At 44.6% G+C, this 24,749-nt stretch overlaps 1 protein-coding gene across 2 annotated transcripts in view; it reads right to left on the bottom strand.

Annotated features, from left to right (window-relative positions):
* Positions 1 to 1,592: 1,592 nt before the first annotated feature.
* SLC9A8 (solute carrier family 9 member A8) overlaps positions 1,593 to 24,749 on the bottom strand; it is a 61,316-nt gene continuing 38,159 nt past the window's right edge. For both annotated transcript variants that reach the window (XM_035121465.2, XM_035121467.2), the window contains exons 7-16: positions 22,212 to 22,246; positions 20,776 to 20,919; positions 19,865 to 20,003; positions 17,222 to 17,327; positions 11,467 to 11,583; positions 8,959 to 9,041; positions 6,504 to 6,615; positions 5,199 to 5,419; positions 3,417 to 3,563; positions 1,593 to 2,043 (exon numbers count right to left, since the gene is read on the bottom strand). In XM_035121465.2, coding sequence (XP_034977356.2) covers positions 1,936 to 2,043; positions 3,417 to 3,563; positions 5,199 to 5,419; positions 6,504 to 6,615; positions 8,959 to 9,041; positions 11,467 to 11,583; positions 17,222 to 17,327; positions 19,865 to 20,003; positions 20,776 to 20,919; positions 22,212 to 22,246 — 1,212 coding nt within the window. In that variant the 3' untranslated portion in view covers positions 1,593 to 1,935. The remainder of the gene's footprint in view (positions 2,044 to 3,416; positions 3,564 to 5,198; positions 5,420 to 6,503; positions 6,616 to 8,958; positions 9,042 to 11,466; positions 11,584 to 17,221; positions 17,328 to 19,864; positions 20,004 to 20,775; positions 20,920 to 22,211; positions 22,247 to 24,749) is intronic.

Genomic DNA, 24,749 nt, shown 5'->3' with positions numbered 1-24,749 from the left:
ACCTGGTGCCCACCCAATGTTTTGGACTACAACTCCCATCAGCCCTGTGCTGGCTTGGGCAGATGGGATTTGTAGTCCAAAACACCTGGCAGGCATCAGGTGGGCAAAGGCTGTTCTACAGTCCTTGTGAACGGTTTGGGAACACCTGACACTGTAGTGTCACTGAAGTTAAGGCCTGATCAATAACCTAGACTAAGGCTCCTGCTGTATATTGTGCTCTATATATTGAGAGCCAGTGTGGTGCAGTGGTTAAGAGCGGTAGACTCGTAATCTGGGGAACCGGGTTCGCGTCTCTGCTCCTCCACATGCAGCTGCTGGGTGACCTTGGGCTAGTCACACTTCTCTGAAGTCTCTCAGCCCCACTCACCTCACAGAGTGTTTGTTGTGGGGGAGGAAGGGAAAGGAGAAGGTTAGCCGCTTTGAGACTCCTTCGGGTAGTGATAAAGCGGGATATCAAATCCAAACTCTCCTTCTTCTTCTTCTCTAGGAGGCTTTGTTTGGTCGGAATCAAGAACACACCACCAGAGTTAACACTAAATACATTAATTCCGGTAAATACGCCACCACAGACACTAGAGGGCTGTGGAAATTTGTGTACCAGGCTTTTTAGAAACTTCTACCTATGTACTGTCTGATACCAAAGGGGTGCATTGGTTGCCAGATGTGACTCCCCCCCCCCCCGCAGCTCTCCTACCCCATTAAGGTTGTTCATGGCATCAGCCATGGAAAGGATCGTCACTTAGCTTTGGAGACTCCAGCTGTCCTAGGTACCAATTTACACTTCACACTTGCAAGCCATCAATGAATGGACAGTTCAGAAACGCCAGATGACAATAACTGCTCCTTGCTGTGGCTCCAAGCCAACAGTGCTGATTAGGGGGCCTAATCTTTTGTCATTATGGAGCTCTCTTCATAGTTCCACCGCCCAGGTAGGTTCAAGGAGTGGCAGCCTGGGAGGAGACATTTGAGGTGGCAGCTCCTGGCTGTGGAGTTCCCTCCCTAGGGAGGCGAGTCTGGCAAGTGGACTGTATGTTTTTCATCATATGCTAACTCTTTGCCCAGGTTTATGACACCTCAGAGGTATACATTTTAGTCCCCAACCTATTCTTCAGATTGTAGTTTGTTTTAACTGATTTTGATGCTGCATTTTTACGTTGCTGTAAGCCCGCCCTGGGACCTTATGGTGAAGGGCGGGTAAGAAAGGAAATGAATGAATAATACACATGTTCTCAAGTTGCTGTTGAGAGAGAGAGAGAGCTGGGGATTAAATTCAAGCAAAGTTCTACATCGCAACTGTAGGGAGGGTGAAGTGTGAGTGAAGTAAAGGAGCAGGGTCAGGCCATTTCAATCTCAGAAATAAGAAAACAGCTCAACATCTTCTGAAATACCAGAGACAACGAGGCTTTAATTAGGTGCTTTTCTTCATGCACAGTAACAGTCTTCTGGTACCATTCTTGCTCCGCACCCCTAGCCCATAATATACCAACAGAGCAAATGTAAAGATGGACCTGAAATAATAATTTAAATTGCTCACCCCACTGATGGAAGTTCACAGTATTATTCATCATTCATTCCCACCATGGGTCAGTGTATTTGACAAAGTATAGGATAAAGTGCATTACGGGTTGTTGTTTTTTGACACAGTCCTACAAAAGCTCCCTAATGTACATTTACAGAACAAATCATAATGGGTACAGCCCATTTTCTCATTATTCCAAAGTAGATGGTGCTTGCTGTTCAAGGATTCGACATAACTCCCAGAGACATTTGGCATTAGAGATCGTCCTTCATTTCAAACTATGGTGCAACCTTTTCTTAGGAAAGGAGTTTCCAGGTGGCACTCTTACAAAGGTGTATACTGAGTACACTCTGCACAACTCGAGTACTGTCATAAATCTAATTTTTGGTGTCATCGACGCAAGGGAGTCCACCCTGTCACAGTAACTCCTGCTCATCATCTTCAGAACCGGAGGGCCCTTGTCGCACTTCTTCATACCATTTGTTGGTGAGGGTTTTCATCTGTATGCGTCCGTGATGTAAGTCCTAAGGCAAAGGAACATTGCAACCACTTTAGACAGCATTTCTATCTTTCCCTACGTTGGAAGCACAGCCTGTAGCTGAAAAGTGTGAGTTCTGAACGTGTGGGTTCTGAACAAAGCAGGCACCGAATCTAATTATGAAAGATTTCTTTGTATGCTACAAAATGTTGCTGTAGCTCATCCAACCACGCTGTGAAAAAGGGAGCATAGGGGCAACATTCACACAGAATAAAGAAACTTTGCAGGTGGAAGGAGTTTTCTCTGCCAGGGTCTCAGCCTGGGAATGCCCTTTCTCTCCTGAATCCCACACCTAACCTCTCTCCCCAGGGAGGCCTGAACGGCACCAATGCTGTCATTGTTTCAGCACCAAGCAAATATAGGTTACTGTAGTTTGTTTTTGTTTGTCTCCTAGGCATCTAGGCATCTGGATTGAATGTTTTTACACTAATAGTGTTTTTAATAAGTTGGGTGTTTTTTTATAGTATCACTATATATTTTCCTTCTAAACTGCTTCAGGACATTGCTGTGGGAAATGATTCCTCAGAATGTAAGAAGAGCATGCTGGATCAGGCCAATGGCTCATCTAGTTCAGTGTTCCAGCTGCCAACCAGATGCTAGTGGGAAGCCTGCAAGGTGGACATGAGCACAACAGCACTCTGCCCACCTGCAATTCCCAGCAAATTCCTTCAGTGCCTGAAGGCCCCAGTCCTGCTACTCACCACCTGGCCTAGGGCAGGGCCCGAGGCCTATAAGAACTGCTGCTGCTGCTGCTACCAGCCAGGACTCCTCCTCTGCTCAGTGCCTGAAGGCCCCAGTCCAGCCACTCACCACCTGGCCCAGGGCGGGGCCTGATGGGCTCTATAAACTAAGGACTGTTGCCGCCACTGCTGCTGGGCAGAGAGGGCTCCATTTTATTTTGTTTTTTGTTTAAATTCCTGGTATTTTTTACCTATCTTATTTTAAACTGTATTAAGGATGTATTCTTAGTTTTAGATTTTGATTTATGTCGAAATTGTTTTCCATTTGGTTGTGTATTTTTTGATGCGGTTTATGTATTGCAGGCATCCCCAAACTTCTGCCCTCCAGATGTTTTTGACTACAATTCCCATCTTCCCCGACCACTGGTCCTGCTAGCTAGGGATCATGGGAGTTGTAGGCCAAAACATCTGGAGGGCCGCAGTTTGGGGATGCCTGATGTATTGTTTGTGACTTTTGTAATTGTGCTAATGCTGTATTGTTTTAATATTCGATTGGGAGCCGCCCAGAGTGGCTGGGGAGACTCAGCCAGATGGGCGGGGTACAAATAAAAAATTATATTATTATTATTATTATTATTATTATTATTATTATGTTCAGAGGCACAATGGCCAAACCCACCTCTTGTGTGAGCCGCCTAGTGAAGAAAGGATTCAAGTATTTAACATCGAGCCACATAAAGCCTTTGAGGTCCTGGCGCTTTAAGTAGTGGGCTTCATACTCTTCCTCAGTGAGTTCGGACAAGTGTTCAGATTCAATGGTGTTACCCTGGAGAGATCAGAGAAGGGAAACGAAACATCAGAATCTCAAACCATTGTTTCCTCGGTCACTTCTTAGCCTTTCCCATTCACATACTTCCCTGAAGCCAATCAATACCCCCGATGGAAAGCACCAATATAAAAAATAACGATTGTTCGGGTAATGGACTGCCAATTTGCAGCAGACCATTTCAAGAATGTGGGTTCAGAGGAGGCTAAAACTGCCATGACATTTGTCAGTCCTGCTCTGATACTGCTGACGGCTATGGCTGTGCCAAACACATGGAGAAGGAAAGCGGCAAGCGCATCTGCAAGGGACTGCTTGCCTCTTTTGTGAATGAAACCTCCAACCGAGCTTTGCCCGGTCTGGATTTGCACCAGTAGCATCAAAGTAGATGGTCAAGAAACATTACCATAGGAAAGGGGGAAGCCCCCTGAGCCTAAACCAGGCATCCCCAAACTGCGGCCCTCCAGGTGTTTTGGCCTACAACTCCCATGATCCCTAGCTAACAGGACCAGTAGTCGGGGAAGATGGGAATTGTAGCCCAAAACATCTGGAGGGCTGAAGTTTGGGGATGCCTGGCCTAAACTGTGGCACATGCCACTAAACTGTGGCTTAGCACAACATGTAAACTAGGCTTTTAAGTGTCCTCGATGGGAGATAATGATGTTGGAGTCACCAGTGTTTTAAAGGCCGTGGGTGCATTTGGATTTTTGAGTGAGTGATGTGGGAGCCACCTGCTCTGGTTCTCTCCCCTTGCCCTGGATCAGCTCCCCCCTCCCCTCCCCACAAGAGAAAGAAAGCATAAGTGTGCATGCATGTGTGGGCTCTCTCTCTCTCCTCTCTCTCTCTCTCTCTCTCTCTCTCTCACACACACACACACACACACACACACACACACTCTGCTCGCTTTTCGATGAATCTGGGTGAAAGTCAGATCCTGTAGAATGAACCTGGCCTTGAAAAGTACATAGAGATGAGAGGAAGTGGGAAAAGATGCTTCAGCCTTTATGTGAAGATTCACGTGAGGTGTGGCTCTGAATGCTCTTTCAGTACAACTCATTTTCTCAGTACACACTGGCCTGTTCTGAACCTTGCAGAAGAGCAGCTTGGGTAGAGCCAACTGTTTCACAGTACTTCTGGTCTGGCAAGATAGTGGGCGTAAGCAACCTTTACTCTTTGGGGAACTCTCTCTGCCTTTCTCTGAACAGAGTCATCCATATCCCCATTTTGAAATGCTTGCCAATGATTTACAGCTGCAGCTTAATGGCGGAGGGGAACACCACTGTCTCCCTGAGTGATGTGTGACTCACTATCTATGTGTTATTGACATTTACTTATATGTGACTCAGTCCACCCAGTGCTATCATGACTGAATTTCAGCAGAAATGCTATTTCACTTAAAGGAAATAACTTGCCATTAGACTTCAAGTTGTGAGTGGTATTACAAACTGGAAAAGGGCTCTGTCAAGCCCTAGATTAAAGGGCAGAGATGTTCCACGCGGAACATTTAGGAGGCCTTCAACTCCTTGGCCTGCAAGCCTCTCCTTTCCTTTAATGCCCATACAGTGACAGAAGCAGTCAGAAAGTTTGGCGAAAGGGAAGGATCCGCCCCGCTTAAGCCTGGAAGGAAAAGGAGCTCACCATTTTTTCTGTCTTGCTGAGGTTAATGTCCTTCTTGTTCTTTCGCCGGGCTTTGGAGTCTTCAATGTCAATCAGTCTGATTAAGGGCATGGTTCCTCCTCCCAGTAACAAGATGGTGAACAGCACAATGATGATTGTCGTGGTGCCAATGAGCTGCCGCTTCTCTATCGGCTCCAAGCCCAAATGGAGGCTCAAGGCATATGGGATGGCCCCACGCAAGCCTAAATGAGCAGAGGAAAAGCCCGCAAAATAAGGAAAGCAATTTATTTACCAGTGGGCAGGCTTCCCAAGCTACACAAACAATTTGGTTGTTTTGCTTGTTGCTTTAAGACTGGGTGCATCCCATGCCCGGCACCCTGCCTTGTTCTCATGGACAGTGAAAAATTATGAGTGATGCACGGTCTTTGAGGAGCACAGATTTTTGACAAGGCTGCATTGGTCATCCCTTGTTACCCTTCACCCTGTCTCTGTTGGGGAAAAGGTTGCAGCTCAGTGGTAACATGTTTTTGCATGCAGGAGGTCTCGGGTTCAATCCCTGGCATTTCCAGACAGGCCTAGGAGGGACCCCTGGCTGAAGCCCTGAGGAGCTGCTGTGAGTCAGTGCAGGCATAACTGATTTATATGGACCATTGGTATAGGACAGCTTACTATGTTCCTAGTGTCTCCTTCACAAAATGTTGGACATTTGAGTTGCCTTACGCTGAGTAAGGTCCCTGGCCCATCAAGCCCAGTATCATTCTGACAGTATTGCCTACTCTGACTGGCAGTAACTCTGCCCGGAGGTCTCCACCCGGAGGTCTTTCCCCATCACTTCCTACCTGGCTCCATAAACACAGCATCCATAAACACAGCAACCTCCTACCTGGCCATTCCACTGGAGATGCCTCAGCCGCAGAACTGTTCGGCAGTGGAATTTGCTGCCAAGGAGTGTGGTGGAGTCTCCTTCTTTGGAGGTCTTTAAGCAGAGGCTTGACAGCCATCTGTCAGGAATGCTTTGATGGTGTTTCCTGCTTGGCAGGGGGTTGGACTGGATGGCCCTTGTGGTCTCTTCCAACTCTATGATTCTATGATTCTATGATTCTATGATTCAGCATGCAAAACTTGTGCTCTGCTGCTGGCTGATGCCCCTCTTTTTTCTGCAGGGCAGTTAAATTAGTAGCATACAAAAAAAAATGGAAACTGTAAACTCCTCAGGGCAGGGACCTGTCTTTTTGCTTGCATTGCTCCATAAACGTTGATCAGTAGTACAATATGAAGAAATAACTAGGATTTTTAAAAAAGCATCAAGTAATCCAAAATACTTACCACTAAACCACATGATGAACATCATTTTTGGGGTGATCTTGTGATCGCGGAAGAAATTGAGCAGGTAGGAGAGAGGGAAAATATTGACAGCTCTGCCAAAAAGCACAAGCACCTGTCAAAAAGCAAGCAAATTAGCCACTGGGCAAGGGGAAGCATTCTTCCAGGTGCATCGGAGCAGTCCAAATTGTAAGCAGCTTGTGAGGACATACCTCAGATCAGATGACAATCAGAGTCACAAATAACCCATTATACACCAGCTCTTCTGCCAAGGGGTAGTATCCAAGGAAGTGCTTCCAGCAGCAAAAGGATTTCTATTTTACACAACTCCCCCTCCCTCTCCTGTCCCTGCATATGCCCCGTGTTCTCCCCAAATCTGCTCAAGAGGGTCGGGGGGGGGGACACAAAACAGATTTAGGGGCTGTGCGGGAAGAGGAAGAATTGCATCCATGGAAAGCGTAAGAAGGTCACTGCCCTAACTAAAGTGTTTTCATTAAAGGAACTAAAACTATTCCTTTAAGAAGGGGAGTGGGGTGTAGCTCATGATATACCGGTAGGTTACAATAATGTGTGTGATGCATGTAAAATAATACATTTTTAAAAAATTATTTCTCAGTTATACCCCATCAGGGATGTGGGTAGCGCTGTGGTCTAGACCACAGAGCCTAGGGCTTGCCGATCAGAAGGTCGGCGGTTCGAATCCTGCATTGCAGGGGGTTAGACTAGATGAGCCTCGGGGCCCCTTCCAACTCTACAATTCGAAGATCATTCATATGCTCCTCCCCTTGGCAATTCACTGTTCAACAGTGACAGAATAACACTCCCTGCTAGTAGCAGTCTCTGCTGTAGACTAATTCTCTTTAGACTACCCACTGAAAGCAGGGAGGGGAATCCATCGTTCTGACACTCTTAACTATTTCTGACTATGAGACAGCACAGGCAGCCAATAATCTCCATGTTTACTTGGAAATAAAGCAGCACTAAATAAAAAGAGACACTTCCAAGGAAATATGCAAGGGAGCAGAGTGCATATTAAGTAAACACAACTATATTATCAGAGCTTAGGCAAGAACTATGGGTTTCTTGCACAACCACTACAAAACAACATGTCATGTTCTGAGATGTGCACCTTTCGTTTTGAAAGAGAAGCAAATGCCTAGCTCCCAAGGCCTCCTGAGAGCAAAATGGGCAGAGGCAGTACCTCTCCAGTAGCAGACATGGGGGGGAAACAAAACAAGGTAGCCATCACTGCTTTGTCGTGCTTGCAAGCTTATTATGGAGGCACCCAGCAGGCCAATGCTGGAAACAGGATGCAGGACTGGGCAAGTCACAATGTCTTGCCCTAGCTGGGTCCCTGGTTGCAGGGGATTTGTGCAAGGCAGGAATGCCCAAGGCTGTTCCAAGGTCCAATTCCAGGCAAGTTATTTGCTCCAATAAGGGCTCAGGAAAAAAGCAAACCAATGGGCAGTGCAAGGTCCATGTCCCAGGAAGCGAAGGGTCAATGAAAGGCTCAGGAAAAAGGCAAACTGAGGGGCTGTTCAGGTAAGCAGTGCGTCAAGATCAGGGGCAATGTGCTGTGCAAGCTGCTCTCCCAGCCTTGTAGTGAGGCTCTTAAGACAGAGCCCCACCCTGGCTCCTGCGAGGTTGGTAAAGAGCAGTGGCGTGTGGTAATGTTTTCATAGGGAAACAGTTAGGGCCAGAGGCATAAGCTTGTGAGGGTAGAGGACATAGCCCCATCCAAATCCCCACCCCCCGGAAGAGTAAATTGCAGGTTTCTGTTAGTCTGCTAAATTCTATTCTGACAAATAGCAGTTCCATAAACTGAGGGGCCACCACAGAAAAGGCCTTCAGATTATGGAACTCCCCCTCCACGGAAGTGAGGGTGGCCTCGACCAAAGAAACCTTTAAGTGGACTTCAGAAACCTATTTGTTAATCTGATCTATTCACAGAGCTCTGCTAACTCAAGAGCACAGCCACTAAAAGTCGATGGGATTTCATTAGGGCAGACATTTCTAAATTATAAGAAAATCCCACAACTCCAGAGTGTGATTGTTAATTTACTTAACTTTCTCATTCACCCTGTTCTTGAGACCTGCATTTTTGAACTTTTCACATATACCCAGATAAATATACTACAAAGAGAATATATGCCAAAATCACAGACCCTTGGGGACTTTGACCAAGATCTTTCAGAACTTCTGAAAAGCTCTGTCTCAGGCTTTTGACATGGTGCCCCTAAGTGCAGTCACCACGAATGCTTTGCCATTATTCCTATTTTGCAAAAGAGAATCTTTTTTTAAAAAACAAACAAACCATGATGGCTACTCAGTGGGTTCATAGCTCATCAGAAAATGGAACCATTAAAATTTGGGGGTCCTTTGAAACAGCACCAGAGGAGCTCAATACAACACCTATCTAAAAAAAGTCTGAATGTTTATCCCTGAAGAAAGTACTTACTATGCACCAGATGACAAAGGACATTTCAAACTTGTGAGGAAAGCTAAATATTGACAGGCCTAGAAATGCAAAAACGCATGTTTCTGAAAGAGAGAGAACAGAGATGAACAGTCAACCAGGCTGGATAATGCAAAACCACATGGATGACCCTTTGATGCTGCAGTTTATTAGCACTGAATTACTTTGGTCTGAACGGTGTGGGGAATGCTTAAAAGGACTGCTTGATACGTATGCAGCTGTATAAATGAACAGGCAGCTGGAAGAGTGTTGTAAAGAGAAATGGAAAGAAGCATTCATGACACCCTGATAGTTTCTATTTTCTTCTTAAAGGCAGTAGAAGAGGAAAGAGGGAGTAGGAGGTTCCTCTTCTGCCTCCTTCACAGAAAGCTCTAAAATTGGACTATATTTCCTTTTATGTTCTAAGTTGGGGGAGCATACATTGAACTGGTGAACAAAAGCAACAGCAACCCACCCCACTTAATTTTAGACAATAATTAAAGAACTTGTATGTATATGCTACCTGTATGAGAACCGTGAGCAGGAACAGCAGAGAAACAGATCCCGAGAGCAAATGGATTGTACTTTGGATGTACTGACACAAAGAGCCTTACATTTGGGCTCATGTAACTAGTTGATTAGGGAGTTATCAGAAAACAAAACTTTGTAGACAACTGCATGTGCTTAAAACTAATTAATTTGTTTAGCAATTAAGAGTGTTGGACTAGGACCAGTAAGAAGAGGGCTCAGCCATGAAGCTCACTAGTTGACCTCGGGCCAATCATTTGTCTCTCAGACTAACCTACCCCGCAGGGTTATTGTGAGGATAAAATAAGGACCAGGAGGTGAACAGTGTGCACCACCCAGAGCTCCTTGGATGAAAGGTATGACATAAATGTGATGATGATAATAACAATAATTTAATCCCCACTTAAAATGACAAACAAAAATGGCTAAAATAAGGCAATATCAGAAAGGATGGGCTATGCAGAGAATACTTTTTATATTTAGTCACTTCATATTCTTTCATATTCGTTTGTTACCAGGTCCCCCCTCCCCCAAAAAAAGTTTCTTTATATCCAAAAGCTTTTAACAGCAACATAGGCATGTTGCGTCTCCTAAATCTAAAAATAGCCTAGAGGGGGAAAGGAGTCAAAGAGATCTATTTTGTTATCAATCTTGTGGCAAGTCTTAGCCAGAGCCCGGAGGATGAGGGAGAGAAAAAGATTTACTGCACATTTTATCCTGTTTGGCAGTAAAGGTGACTTTAGACTGCTTGGCAGACTCCGTATTAGTAAGTCGGAAATGTGTGGAAGAGATACTCCCCTGGCTACAGGAACATTTCTCTCTCTGCCTATAATTCATGTCTCTGAATGGCTTTAAACGGCGGTTAGATGAATTCAGATGTGATCGTTCTGGCAGCGGCTGCTACCCAAGGTATCTTAAGTGTTCAGGTTCACCGGGGGGAGGAGATTAGCAGGTGCTAAGGGACAACAGCAGAGGCGAGACATCACCTCCATTCCCCCACTGCTGGCTTTCCCAGAAACATCGATATGCAGTGATGTCCAAGACATTGGACTAGATCAGGGACGGAGAATCTGTGACTCTTCAGATGTTGCTGGACGTCAACTCCCATCATTCCTAGTCATGCTGGTGGGGGCTGGTGGGAGTTGGAGTCCAACAATATCTGGAGGGCCGCAGGTTCCTTAGATCCAGCAGGACTCTTACAATAACTTGAAACCCCTGCTACTTGCTCAAGGTGGGGCGCAGGATTCTCCTCCTTGCCATTCGATCCTAACAACAACCTTGTGAGGTAGGTTAGGATGAGAGACAGTAAGTGACTTGTTCAAGATCACCCCTTGAGCTTCATGGCTGAGTGTGGATTCGAACCCTGGCCTCTCGGGTCCTAGTCCGGCACGCCAACCACTATGCGACACTGGCTCTCTCACACCACGCTGTGCACAATAACTCCTAACCACACTGCCCTGAGCTCCATGGAGGCCTGGCAAGATACAAATGTGAGAAACAATTCCCTGCTCAGGGGAGTTTTTAATGTCTGATGCTCTATTGAGTTTCAGTTTGTTGGAAGCTGCCCAGAGTGGCTGGGGTAACTCAGATGAGCAGCATATAAATGATTAATAATAATAATACAGTCATGCCCTGGATCCCAAACACTTTGGTACTCAGACGTTTTGGTTCCCAAACGCCGCAAACCCAGAAGTGAGTGTTCTGATTTGCAAACGTTCTTTGGAAGCTGAACGTCCGACAGGGCTTCCAATTGGCTGCAGGAGTTTCCGGCAACCAATGAGAAGCCACACTTTGGTTTCCAAACGTTTTGGAAGTCGAACGGACTTCCGGAACGGATTCCATTCGACTTCAAAGGTACAACTCAAATAATGATGGCAAGCCAGTCTATAGCTACGTGAGATCTACAGGAGTATGTGGATAATCAGGAAACGTTTGAATAGCTGAAGTTCAGATTAAGGAGACCAAGAAGAAGGCAGCTTATACCACACATGAAAGCAACGGTCCTCAGTGTCTGCTGCATTAGGATCTGTGTAACCGGCGAGAGGTTATGGTGAGTGTAGTGGGACATCACGATGCCAGAGAACAAGATAGCCATGATACCTGGAGAAAAAACAGCACAAAACAGGTAAATATTATTTCACGTTATCATTGCATAACCTTACAAATCTCCCCCAGTTCTTGCTCATCCCAGACCAATTAGCAAAACATCAACACTGTTCTGTGACGCAGAAAAGGGAACGGGGAAGATAAATCAGGGAGTGAGCCCTACTCCACCTTCGGGTGCAAGTAGTTGCATCGACATTGTACAATTAGTTTGGCCAGCTGCCAAAGGCGCCTCAACCATCTGGTTCAACCTGTGCAAACATAGCCAAACTTGTCACTGTCAGACTTAAAGGAAATTTTTATGAGCTCAAAAAGCACAGAAGCTGCTATATATGCAAGGGCTTCCTTATTCCTTTCAAAATTGGAGGCAGATTGGAGGATGGATGCTGATGTTTAGGCGCCTTTGAGATTAATGGGAGGCAGTCCCTGCTTATGACGGAGCCTCAGGTTTGTGCTGGAGCTCCTAAGGCACTTTGGATTGGGCTACCGAGCTGCATCACCGTACGAGAGGCTAAATCCACATGTTTTCTGCCTTAGGGGTAGAGGAGCTATAAATCAAAACATCTACAGGCCAGGAAAAGGCACCATCTGTCCTTCCACAGCATGCACTGCCCAGATTTCAGGGGGGGAAAGCTTGCAAGAAACCAAGAAGGAAATAAAATACCGGTATTTTCTGGGATAGCAGATAACGCTGGACTGCATACAGTCTGTGAACATATTGCATTTCATCATCGACAATCTTCTCACTCTTAAGCAGCCACCCTTCAATACAGTTAATAAGTCAGCTCTGGGGGTGGGAGGGGCAGAATCTGAAGTGGCCCCTTCAAGATGAGCACATTTATTGTGGCACAAGGCTTCCTGGGTGAAAGCCCACTGAAACCCGGACTTCCGGTCTGGCGCTAATGGAAGCCGGCGAGGGAATTCTTGGGCTCCGAGGTTCCCTGCGCCTCAGAGGGGGGGAGAGCCGCTTGAGCGAAGCGGCCACCCGGAGAACCCCCGAATTGAGCTTTTCGGGAACGTGGGCACTCTAAGCTGAGCTCCTTAGAGTCCCGTTCGCCGCCCGACAACCCCCTTTTTTGGAGTGACATGAGCAGGTTGAGCGGGACGGAGCCTTGGGTCGATTCGCTAACTCTGAGGCGCAAAGCTCCGTGCCAGTGACAGCGCACGCCAGATGCCTTCAAAGACTTGATGTGGACCTGTAAGTCCCCACCGAGAAACCAATAAGCAATTGCCGAGCCTGCAGCCATTATGCTGGAACGGGACTCTGAACTTTGCTAAAAACTAAATTGAATTCTTCCCCTGTGGTAGCGGAGCCAAGGGGAGGTGAGTGATTTTCTGTGTGGACTTCTGCAAAATTGGAACTGCTTAATAATGAGCTCTCCGGTAACCGGGTGGCAGGAACCTGGAGGCCCCGACCAGCTAAGATTGGATTTTGCCTCTGGCACAACAGCCTATGCGCCATATTGTAACTTGAGAAGACAAAGGATACAGACAGTCAAAACAATCTGACAAGGTGTGTGAGAACGGGATACAAAGTGTATGGGAAAAAGTTCAAGAGGTGATGATGGGAGTAAAAGAATACAAAAGACTTACAAAGTTATGGATTGAAACCCAGCACCCACAGACAGCTTTGAGACACAGACTGAAACTTCAGAAGATAAAAACTTTAAACTTTTAAAAGAGGACCAAGAGGAGCTCCAGACTTTGAACGAAGTGCAACCGGTGAGAGAGGTTGCACAGGACATGTGTTATAACAAAAGAGCTGCATTGTGTAAAGACTTCCAAGAAATGCTTCTCCCAGTGAGAGAGGGAGAACAGGTTCTTGGCAAAAACAACCAAGCTGTGTCAAGAATCAAAGAGGTGGTCTGGATTCGAACATCCTTAGTGAGAGAAAGGAGGCAAGAACCAGGTGAAGGACATGTTAACTGGGGGGACAAGAAAAAGAGGAAACTGGAGTGGGGTCGACAGAGGGGCTGTTGGAGAGAGGAAGCAGGGCTGGAGTGGTCGAGAGACGGAGTGGGATGAGATTTAGTGTAATTAAGGGACGGATTAAATGGTTTGAAACTGGACTGTATACAGGAGCTGGTTGGGACATCCAGGGGAATGTCACACGGTTGAGGAGAGGGGATTTAGAATTTAATTTGATAAAGGTGAGATGTTAGAATTGCTAGAGTGTATAAGTTAGAATATTTTTAGTGAAATTTAATAGGCTAAAGGGTATAATTAGAGGAATAAGTAGTATATTATGTGGTTTAAAGAATTTTACATAAGGTATTTTTTTAAGATTTAAATTGATGGTTTTGGAATCATTTAATTATGAAAATTGCTAATATGGGATATAATTCGACTCGGGAAGGGAGGAACGGGGAAGTCGAAGTTACGACAGCGTTATTAATATAAGATTGGTTTTTTGCTTTTTGCTTTTCTTTTTGTAATTTTCTTTTTTTCTTTTTCTTTTTTCTCTTTTTTCTTATGCTTTTTATAGGATATTATGATGTAATATGATGATGTGAATGGAATCTTAAGTTGAAAATGCTAATAAATATAATTTTAAAAAAGAAGAAGAAAGCCCACTGAAACCCAGAAAGCACTATAACTCCGAACCTTGTTTAGCAAAAGCAGTTTAAAGGACTGGTGAGGTTTTGCTACAAGTTGGTTGAACTGGAATGGAAAAGAATATGGCTCAGAGCAAGTTATTTTGAGCATTATAGCCTTGCTCAGTTGGTTAGAGCATGGGGCTGAGAACGCCACGGTCACAGGTTTGATCCCCGTATGGGTGCGTTCTCTGGCATTGCAGGGGGCTGGACTAGATGATCCACGGGGTCCCTTCCAGCTCTGATTCTATGTATGTATGTATGTATGTATGTAGTTTGGGACTTTAAGTCAAGGTTGGAGTATACTATAATTGTTGTTGTTTGTTGTTTAGTCGTGTCCGACTCTTTGTGACCCCATGGACCATAGCACACCAGGCACTCCTGTCTTACACTGCCTCCTGCAGTTTGGTCAAACTCATGTTCGTAGCTTCGAGAACACTGTCCAACCATCTTGTCTCTGTCGTCCCCTTCTCAAAGGAAATGAAAAACTTCCTATGCAATCAGGACTAGGCTACAGGCACAAATGGGGGCCATGCCTCTGCAGCATTAGAAACACAGATAGTGATCTGATAGTAGCTGACAGGCTCAGTAAACCTCAGTGTTTCCATAATCCCTTGGCTGATTTTGATACTAGTATTACAGAACCCCAACATTTTTCAAGTTGATGCTTCTTAGTAACTTAGTTTTGAGAGACTTTTTTAAGATTTCAATTTTTAAAACAAAATTTATATAATATTTACTGCATAACTTGTGATTTATCAAACTAAAGGCATCTCGCCAACCATTCAGCAGGTGAACTCATTCAAGCTTCCACAGAGGCCATCTGAAAGTACACTGAAGATCCTGAACTATGGTTTTAAAGCTAAGCCCATTGATTCAAAGTCCCTGTGTACTTTCTATGTACAGTATTCACAGAGCTGGAGGCTGCAGGCCGAGATATTTTCAAGTAGTGAAATGACGGCATGTACCATCCACGAAAGCGAGATCGCACGTGACATGTCACCAAACTCCACCTAGACAGCATTTGCCAAGCTCTGAGGAATTTCACTCAGATGTGCAAGTGCTTGTACAAAGAAAATGAAAAACTTCCTCTGCAATCAGGACTGGGCTACAGGCACAAAAAGGGGCCTTGCCTCTGCAGCATTAGAACACAGATAGTGATCTGATAGTAGCTGACAGACTCAGTAAACCTCAGTGTTTCCATAATCCCTCGGCTGATTTTTAAAAAATGCTCAGTTACGTAATAACTCAGTTTGCCCAATGTAATTCCTAACACTTCATTAAGTGTTTATTAAATCATTGAATGGGCTCCAAATTTCTAATTATTAATAGTTCCACGGTTTCTCATATTTCATCTGGGATGCACTGCTACAGAAGGGTAAACATAGCATCCTTAGGGTCGCTTCAGGACGGGGAAGAGCTTTAAAATCCATTCCATCTTAAGTGGAATGGAAGTGGTCATCAAAAGAGCTGCTTCATGTCTGCCTTAGATGAATTAGATTCACTGTGCAGCTGTTATCAGTCATCCATCATGCCTCCTATGGAATCCTAAAGGAACAACCAGAAAGGGAAGGAATAGGGCACCTCTTACATGTAAAGCAAGATGGATTTCAAGCTCTGATGCTTGAGATGAATGGCAGGCAGGCAGACACATCAGAGAGCCACCGTAGTGCAGAGGTTAGAGCGTTAGACTAGGATGTGGGCAACCAGGGTTCGAATCCCCACTCAGACATGGAACTCACTGGTGAGCCTGGGTCAGCCTAGCCTACCTCAGGGTTGTTGAGAGGATAAAACAGAGAAAGAACTGCATGTGTCACCTTTGAGCTTCTTGGAGGAAAGGTCGGAAAGAAATGTAATAATAAGAAGAACTATAAAACTTGTGGCAAATCAAATGGAAGTTTTCTTAAGTAGCTGCAGAAAGAATGAGGGAGAATGTTTCAAATCCTTTATGCAGAAACCACCACTATTTGACTGTAATCTTTCATACCTGTAATTATAATAAATGCAAATGTACTTATGTGAAGTCACAACACCCCAGATGCTTTAGAGAAATAGCCAGAGGAGCACTCAGGCTCCTTACTAGTCAATACATTTGCGTTTCATTGATGATTAAATATGCATTTCCTTCCATGTCTTAATGCATGGTCCCTTATTTGGTGGCGGGGGTAGGGGGTGGGGAGGAGAGTAGGGTTGGTGTTAAAAACAGGCGATTGTGTTCCAATGTTCAGACTCTGGAAAGGGACCTGGGTTTCCTGAAGCACCCTTGTTGGGGCTAATGCAGCATTAGCCTTGGGGCTAATGTAACCACACGGGTTACATTACGAGCAAAAAGTGTTGGAACAGACTACGAAGCAGGCTTACATCATTCAATACAGAGAGAGCTTCTCCGTCTTCTCTTCCTATAGACATGACTAAGTTCAACCAAGAACAGACACTTTATTTATACTACCTGAGCATCAACCTCATACGACGCATGACTCTTGTACAGATGTTCTTTCTTCTACCTAGAATGTACAGCCTGAGTACACACACACACCCCACCTTGTTCCTTCCCCCTGGGTAAAAGTAACTCAGAGCCACACCAGGTTTATATGTATTGGGGATTTACACCCACTATCCATCCCCTCTCTTTCAGTCTCAGACTGGAGGTTGGGTTCCAGGACACAAATAAACCAGGCATTTGTCTTGGTTAGGTATTAGCTTCTACCCTGAGCTACTGGGGTAGAACAAAAGCATGCACTGATCTGAAACAGTGCACTTTTCCCATGGTGGAGTTCCCCCCACAGAATGTACTAAAGCTCAAGCAACCTACAGAAGTAGCGTAAGAGCTTATTATTTGGATGCAACAAAGCGGATGCAGGAGAATAAAGATGACTGAACACCCCGCAGCACAAATATTGGCGCATGAGCTCTACAGCCCTTGCAGACAATTGTGGACAAGAAATATGCCGAAGAAGCAGAAAGTTCTGACGATCCCAACAGACTGTATATCTTTTTGACAATCTCAAAGAGGCCTTGGGCTTATTTGTTTTGCAACTTACCTGAGAGAGAAATGCCTTCTGCAAGTCCGTAGGGAAGATAAGCAAAGATGATCATCATTCCAAACTCCAGGGAAGGAGTTTTCCGTAAATCAATATGCTTCAGCACGTTAATATCAAAGAGTTAAGCAAAATAAAAGAAAGATACGGGAGCAGGAAAATCAGACAAGTAGAAAAACAGTTCTTTTTTGACCGGAGGAGAACAAAGAGGGCTGGCAGTGGAGGTCCCATAGTGAACCAATATATAGGACCCATGAGACACACCCTGTGCAAAGCAGAGTTCTTGTATTCTTCTCTACATGCTGTATAGTGCAGGGGCAGGCAATGTTGTACGCTCCAGATATACAAGTCCCACATCAGCCCCAGCAAACATGACCAATGATCATGGATGATGGGAGTTGTAATCCAACATCATCTGGAGGGCACCACACAGGCTAGGCCTGATATAAAGTAGAACAACAGATGCTGTTTTCCTGCCATCTGGTGATGCTCTGTTGGAAGAATCGAATTTTAAAGGCTCCAAGAAGCAGGGCAGGTCCACTCTGTATACAAATGCCTGGTTTGCACAACACACTAGGCCAAATCACGGTTTATCAACATCGCACAACTGTCCAGGCTCCTGGAGTGGAGCTTGCAGCCGCTTTGCTCCTCACTGGTCCTTTTTGATGCCACGTGGCACTAAGCCAAGGTTTGCCCTAGCATGTTGTCCGAACTGGGACAAGTGGCTGGCTAAGCTCTCTCCTCATTCGCCAAAAGGTGAAAGCAAGGATTTGTCTATTCATTTCAGTGGATCTACTGCAAATATGACTTAGTAGGATATTGCCCTGTGTTTTGCACCTTGCAAACTACACTGGAATCAATTTGGTGAAGCACAGTATAAGAAATGCTTTACCTAAATAAATAAAATTATTAGAAAGCTTGTGACCCAGAAATATGCATTTCTCATCCAAATCATTCAGCTGTATGATGATAACAAATAATGTCAGTTGCCTTTTGCCTTAACACATTATTATGCTCCAGAGCTAAGGTACTACTTTTTGAAATGGAAAAATTTAATAGAAGGGAAACTGAACTACCCACTTCCTCATTTTTGTTCTTCAGTTATCAGCTGCCAATGATCAAAAGATGAAAAGGTCATTTTCCCACCAACCCAGCTCAACCACAAAGGTTTAATTTTACAAAACAACCCCATTCAGTGTTTGCATTAGGAATGACATGAAAAAGCCCCTTTGGCTAAAATTTACTTTAAAAAACACACACCAAAAACCACCTATTTCTTTATTTGCATTAAAAATATACTCTGCCCTTGAAATATACATGCACTGCACTATTTTGAAATCACCAGCTTGTTTTCCTCCCTACCCCCCAGAAATCTTTTGAAGCTGCTTAACTGGTGTTGAATTGCATACCACCTGCACTTCCCTGACTTTGCAAGATGAAGTCAGTTGGTCAAGCACCATTAAAAACGCAAGACAATGTCAGCACAAAGGAGACACAATCTCTGCAACCCTGACTGTAGCTCTAGCGGAGGGACTCTGGAGTTCAAGCTAGTATGGAAAGCCAATTCAGTTTTACATAAATCCTTAATGAATGAGAATGATGGCCCAACAAGCCGTATATACTTTTCAGACTGTGCTGCACAATTAATCTTCCCCTTCCCCCTCCCCCCAAAAAACCCTCCCCCCCAAGAGTTGAAGGACAACTTACTAAGCATTGAGTCATATGAGACTACGGTGGGAGGGGAGGAATTGCCCCAAATTGGGCAGAAGAATCTTGCATCTTGGCATGCCAACTCTAGGGGGTGGAGGGATCTTCAGCCCCCTTAATATTTGTTTCAGCCCCCGCCCAATGTTTAGGGGGCATGGCACGATGTTGTGGAAGGCTGCGCTGACCTGTGTGGTGTTCGGAGACGCTGCAGGGACTGGTGTAGCCTAGGAGAGGGCTGCAATAGCCTCCATGGCGTCAGATGTGTGTGACATTGCGTCACACACACACAATGCGTGCCAGCCCCCTCCCCAATCTTGGGGGCAACTTGGCATCTCTTCTTGCATCGATGGCATGATCCAGCAGGACTCTTCCTTCGTTCTTAGGAGGGGAAGGGGGAAATCAGTTGTGTGAGCTTGCCTTGTGCTTGCAAAATGCTGGACACTACAACCCTTAGTACCGTATGCTTATTTCAGCAACCAGGCCCGCAAGGTGGGTGGTGGGTGAGGTGGGGCAGAATCCCTAATTTGCTTATGGGATGTTTTATACATATGAAAACTGGAGCATATGCTAACAAAAATGACCCATTACTGAAAATGGAATTAATGCATTAGGACTAGTACAGCAAACAATCAGCATATTTATACCCCTCTATAAGTATGTGCAATGAGCTATTATACAGTAGCTTAGGCCTTAATGGGATCTGCGTAGAAATGCAACGGTTTAATGTGATCCAAAATCGCTGCCCACTGGCACTGCTACGATTAAACACGAAATAGAAGAGAGGAAACAGAATGCCAACAAAAAGGCTTTCGAGGTTTTTGTGTTGTTGTTTTTTAAGAAAGATAATCTCCATATGAAACATGACCAAGGGTCATTATTAAAATGGAAAGGCATTCTGCTTTATGCATCTGCTTTACTTTACCTAAAAGCGAAGGATATTACTGCAGAAATAAGGCCAGTCAGAGTTCCCAGCGCTGCGGAACCAAAGAACATCTTCAGAAAGTAACCCAAGGCCTGCAGAAAGGTTTGCCATCCACTCACATCTGACGTATGTTCTCTTGTCAAGCCTTCTGCTGTGCTGGGAACAATTAAAAATAAAAGGACAAGGAAAGAGGCTACATATTTGAATCTTATGACTTGCAAGCTCCACTCCATTAAAAAAAATATCTCATCAACCTCTATTTCTTTGTTGAAACTGCTCTTAAAATGCTTTTACTGTGATATAACAAGTAGAATGTCAAGAGGCATTAAATCAAGTGCTGATGCAATCCCCCCCAGGGGGAAACGCAACTCTACTGAAAAAATAACAATAATCTGGAAGTCTAGGTTCGCTTTTTGTGATGCTCTTAAGCAATGGTACAAAATAAGCAAGGAAGATGCCTGCTGCAGCAGAATAGATGGGAATATGTATAAGCAAAGAGGAGATGCACTTTTTAAGAATAAACCCACCAGCAGAAGGCCCGGACTCTCCCTCTCCCCACCCCTCTCTCTCTGTGTGTGTGTTACAATGCTGGATAGATCCTGCCTCCTTGGAAAATAATATCTATGAAAAAAGAAGGTGCTCTTTCCTTTGATCAACAAGGCAGGTGAGAATATGGAAGGGAAGCATTCTGTGTGTAAGCAGGGGTCAAAGGAAAAAGGCAGGTCAGGACATTGGGGGTGAATAAAACTGGAAGGCTGCGACCCTTGGGATTATAAACAAAGCATCAAGCCATAAAGCTAAGTACACCTGGGGAATAGGGCTATTTCACATGTTATCTGGAGTCAAAGGGGGGTCTGACAGCAAAATGCTGCAGCCAAAAATCACAACTCCCTGACAAGCATAGAGGAACATTATGGCATGTACTTACTTTGTTAACACAATTGAGACAGCATCATTGAGAATACTTTCCCCAAAGACCAACATGTTAAGCACAGGATCCACATTGAGAGCATTAAAGATAGCAATAGTAGCTACTGGGTCGACAGCGGAGATCAGGGAGCCAAAAGCAAAGCTGTACAAAAAGGAATAAACAAAAGTGTTAGCATTCTTTTCGAACTATTTAATGCTACTGTGCATGTAATAATAAGCATCGCTGAGCAGTCCTGGGGTGCATCAATGGATTTTTAAAAAAACAACAGTTTTAACAGGAGTGACTTTTCACATTGGAAGACAACTGCTACCAAAAAGTCGCAATATCCTTTTCAAAATCCTTTTGATCAATCTCTTAAGTGAAATAAACTATTACCAGATCAAATGTGTGTGTCTGTGTGTCGCTTTGAACTGATTCTCACCGTGTTACTAATTCAGAATGAAGGTTGTGAGCACCCTCGAGCAACCCAGTCAGATGGACGGGGTACAAATAATAATAAAATAAAAAAAAATTAAGTTTTAAAGAACAGGGCACTGTTAACAAAGAAAGAAGCAGCAGCTGGGAAAGTTCTGCTACCCATTAACTGGCCAAATCTGAGTGTAAACCGGCAGACATTATCTCGCCAGTGATAATCATAAGCTGATGAATCATTTACAGCTGGTTTCCAGATTTCTCAGCAGTTGCATTTCTCTTCTGCAAGTACATATTTTTGATCAAACGTCCCCCATATTCAGCAGGAGTGGATTGTACCCCCTGGAGGGTAGGGCAGAAGGCAAGGAGACCAACAGCAGGTGCAGCCCGCGGCAATGGCAGGCATAGCCAACTAATTCTAGTTTTGTCTCTACCCTCCTCTTTGCTGAGATCTACAAGCATAACACAGAGTTTAAGAAGGAAGAAGTCGATAGGCAGTCCTGCGACTTGGATTGGTTGTAGGTATGAAGGCATGCTGGTTGAGGGTAGATTAGAAAATAGGTGGGGAAATGCCCCACTTTCCCTAAGGGAGCATTTGCAATGGTTACCCATGAGATTTCTCTTTAAACACAAAGCATCACTATTAAGTGATGCTTAATAACAAGCCAACTGAAACGTTATAATTAATACCGAACGAAGTGGTGCAGATGAAACTAAGGTGACTTCTTATCCACAATTAATAGACGGAAGGGCTCGATACAGAAATGTGTCCTCCTTGTCCCGCATCCCCTGCCCTCCCTGGCACAAATTTCCACGATAGCCATAGTTAAGAATTGAATCAGCATGGAATGAGCTGTGGTTGCAAGTAGTTGGGTTCCCCCCTTTCGAGGATCTGCCAACCACCCTTCAAATAAGTACCAATTTCATCAAGAGCTATCAAGGAGAAGTGCAACCACTGCAGCATTTTGGAGAATCTCTTACACAAATAATAGATAATGACACAGATTCTGCCAAAAGCTTACCTGTCAGTCATGTTGAGTTTATAAATAACGTCAGCCTAGAGGGGGGGAAAGCAATGAAAACAGAAAAAAGACTTTTTAAAAAATTAACTTTTTTGCTTTTTAAAAGTCTGTATTTTTGTGCCATGAAAGAGGCATGCGTCCTAGAAAATTCTGACAAACGAGAACACTTACAGTCGCAGCTCATACATCCTAATTAATTTATATACTGCCACCAATATGTGTGAGAAGTAGATTCTGTAAAAGACCGAGAACACTGAAGACCAGATAACTATTTGGGCACTACAGGTTATCAGAATCTTAATTTACTGTTCAGTGAAGTACTGTATAAGGAAGCAGCACAGCTTGCTACAGCAATTTTGTTTAAAAAATGAACCAAAACAGGATCAGGTATAGTATTAGTAGTAATAGTAATCCCACAACTTAAGTGCCTATAGCTAAAATCGTCAAAACACATTGGGTTCAATAGCAGGTGGGACTGACAAAGTCCCTTTCTGCCCTCTGTTTAATTTTTAATTTTTCTAATGCATTCAAGTTAAATGCTAATGAATGTGTCATGGGCTGGTTGGATGCAGAGGAAAGGTGGGGGGAACCAGCTAGGAATCCCCAGGGGAAGAAGACTCATGAGCCTGGGGAGTGGTGGTGGGATGAAGACGAGTGGTCAGAGGGAGAAGCCTGGGAGGAGGAGGTGTCAGAAGATGAAGAGGTAACAGGGCTTAGTGAACAGGAAGAGTGTGTGGCAGAGAGAAGTCCAGAATCGCAAGCTGAAGCAGGAGAGGGGGGAGGCCAAGAGGTAAAGATGAGTCAGGCTAGTGAGGAAGCGTGGGGGTCTCTTCCTCTTGCTGTGATCAGCTCTGCTCCCCATTGGTCCCCCAGTACCAGTAGAGGCAGGAAGCAAGAAGAGCAAAGATAGGCATGCCAGCACAGTCTCAGATTGCCTGGGGAAAACCCTGGAGAGGAGACTTAGGCAGCTGTGGGAAGGCGGGGACCTTTAGTCTCTGCAACTGCTTCATAGGAGCAAGGCCTACCGAAGGGACTTGCTGTGCTCAATAGGCCTGGCACTGCTGTGTAGATCCTGTTTTTCTAATAAAGAATTAATTTCACCTACTCTGTGCGATCAGCAGGTTCACTTCTGACAAAGTGTTATTTTGACAACTAGAGAAGGGTTGGTGGAACATTTCCAACTCAAGAGCTATATTTCCTCTTGTCTAACCTTCTGAAGGCTGCATGCCTATGGTGGGAGGAGCCAGAGGCAAGAAGTGGGTGGAGCAAAGGGTGTGACAGAAGTTAACCATGAAAGTGCCGGGGGGGGGGAGCAGACAGGCAGACAAACCCTCCATCTAGGCAAACAGAGAATTATGCCCCATTCAAGTACACATTATTGAGGTGGACACAGAGCAGGGCCAAGCATGAGTAGAGTCCTAAGGGCTGAATACAGAGGCCTGGAAGGATGCATTTGGCCCCTGAGCCTGAGGTTTCCCATGCCTTCCCTAGAGCACATTGCACAAAATAAGAGGGCCACAGAAGGCTATATATTGCCATCATGCTTAACATAAAATCATAGAATCATAGAACTGTAGAGTTGGAAGGGACTCCAAGGGCCATCTAGTCCAACCCCCTGCATTGCAGGAATCACAGCTAACATAAAATGCCCGAGAGTGGGGTGCTAACAGAAATAAATGGATCATAGAAGCCTATGGATAATGAGGTGGTCAAGAGATGCTTTACTGAGATAAATCAGAATATCACAGAAGGACTGATCCCCTGCTTATCATACAACGAATGATAAATTACAGGGTGCGAAAATGGGCAGTGGTGGTTTTCTTGGCACATTTGGAATCAAACTGGACAAGACGTAAGAAATCTATAAATAGATATCCTGGTATTTCCTTAAAAGGGGAGAGGAGAAGCAGCTACTGAGGGCAAGAGGGAGATTAGGGTAATAGCACTGAGGGAAGGGGTTTAAGCCTTTTGTCTACATAATTTTCCTAAAATAAATCCTCTCTCCTGAAACTGCTATTTGCCTCATTGGGAAACATGTCTGGGTAAATGCAAGACTTAAACGTGGTATGGGACAATGAATGCGACAATGCTGTGATCGATGAAGGAACTCAAATGAGGAGACTAAGCTAACCACTTAGGTTATGCAACACTTTTAATGAGGGACGGGGGAAGATCCAAATTAATTAAAATATATCCACAAGGCAATAGTAAAGAGCACATTTGCTTGCAGAAGCATGAGTCGTAAGCAGAACAGGCAAATTACTTGCTCATACTTTGCAATGTTCGTAGTATATAAGCAAGCTCTTGTACAAGAAACAAATCTGAAGGGCAAAAGCAAGGAAGATGTATGATCACTTGAAAAAAGCCGAGACAATGATCTGGTTCTCTTGTGACATTAAATCGTGGTTAAAATAAGCTATGCCCCTGAAATCGCAAGCACTACGCTCCTTCTCCACTCCTACTGGGAAAGAAGCCGTGGTCTGGCTTGTGTTACCCGAACCTTGTTTCACTCAAACTATGAGCACTAAGAGGCTTCCC

The sequence above is a fragment of the Zootoca vivipara genome, chromosome 7 (assembly GCF_963506605.1).
Source record: "Zootoca vivipara chromosome 7, rZooViv1.1, whole genome shotgun sequence".
In the NCBI taxonomy this organism is placed as follows: Eukaryota; Metazoa; Chordata; class Lepidosauria; order Squamata; family Lacertidae; genus Zootoca; species Zootoca vivipara.
Note: the sequence above shows the minus strand (reverse complement) of the source record. Positions and strands in the feature narration are given on the sequence as shown.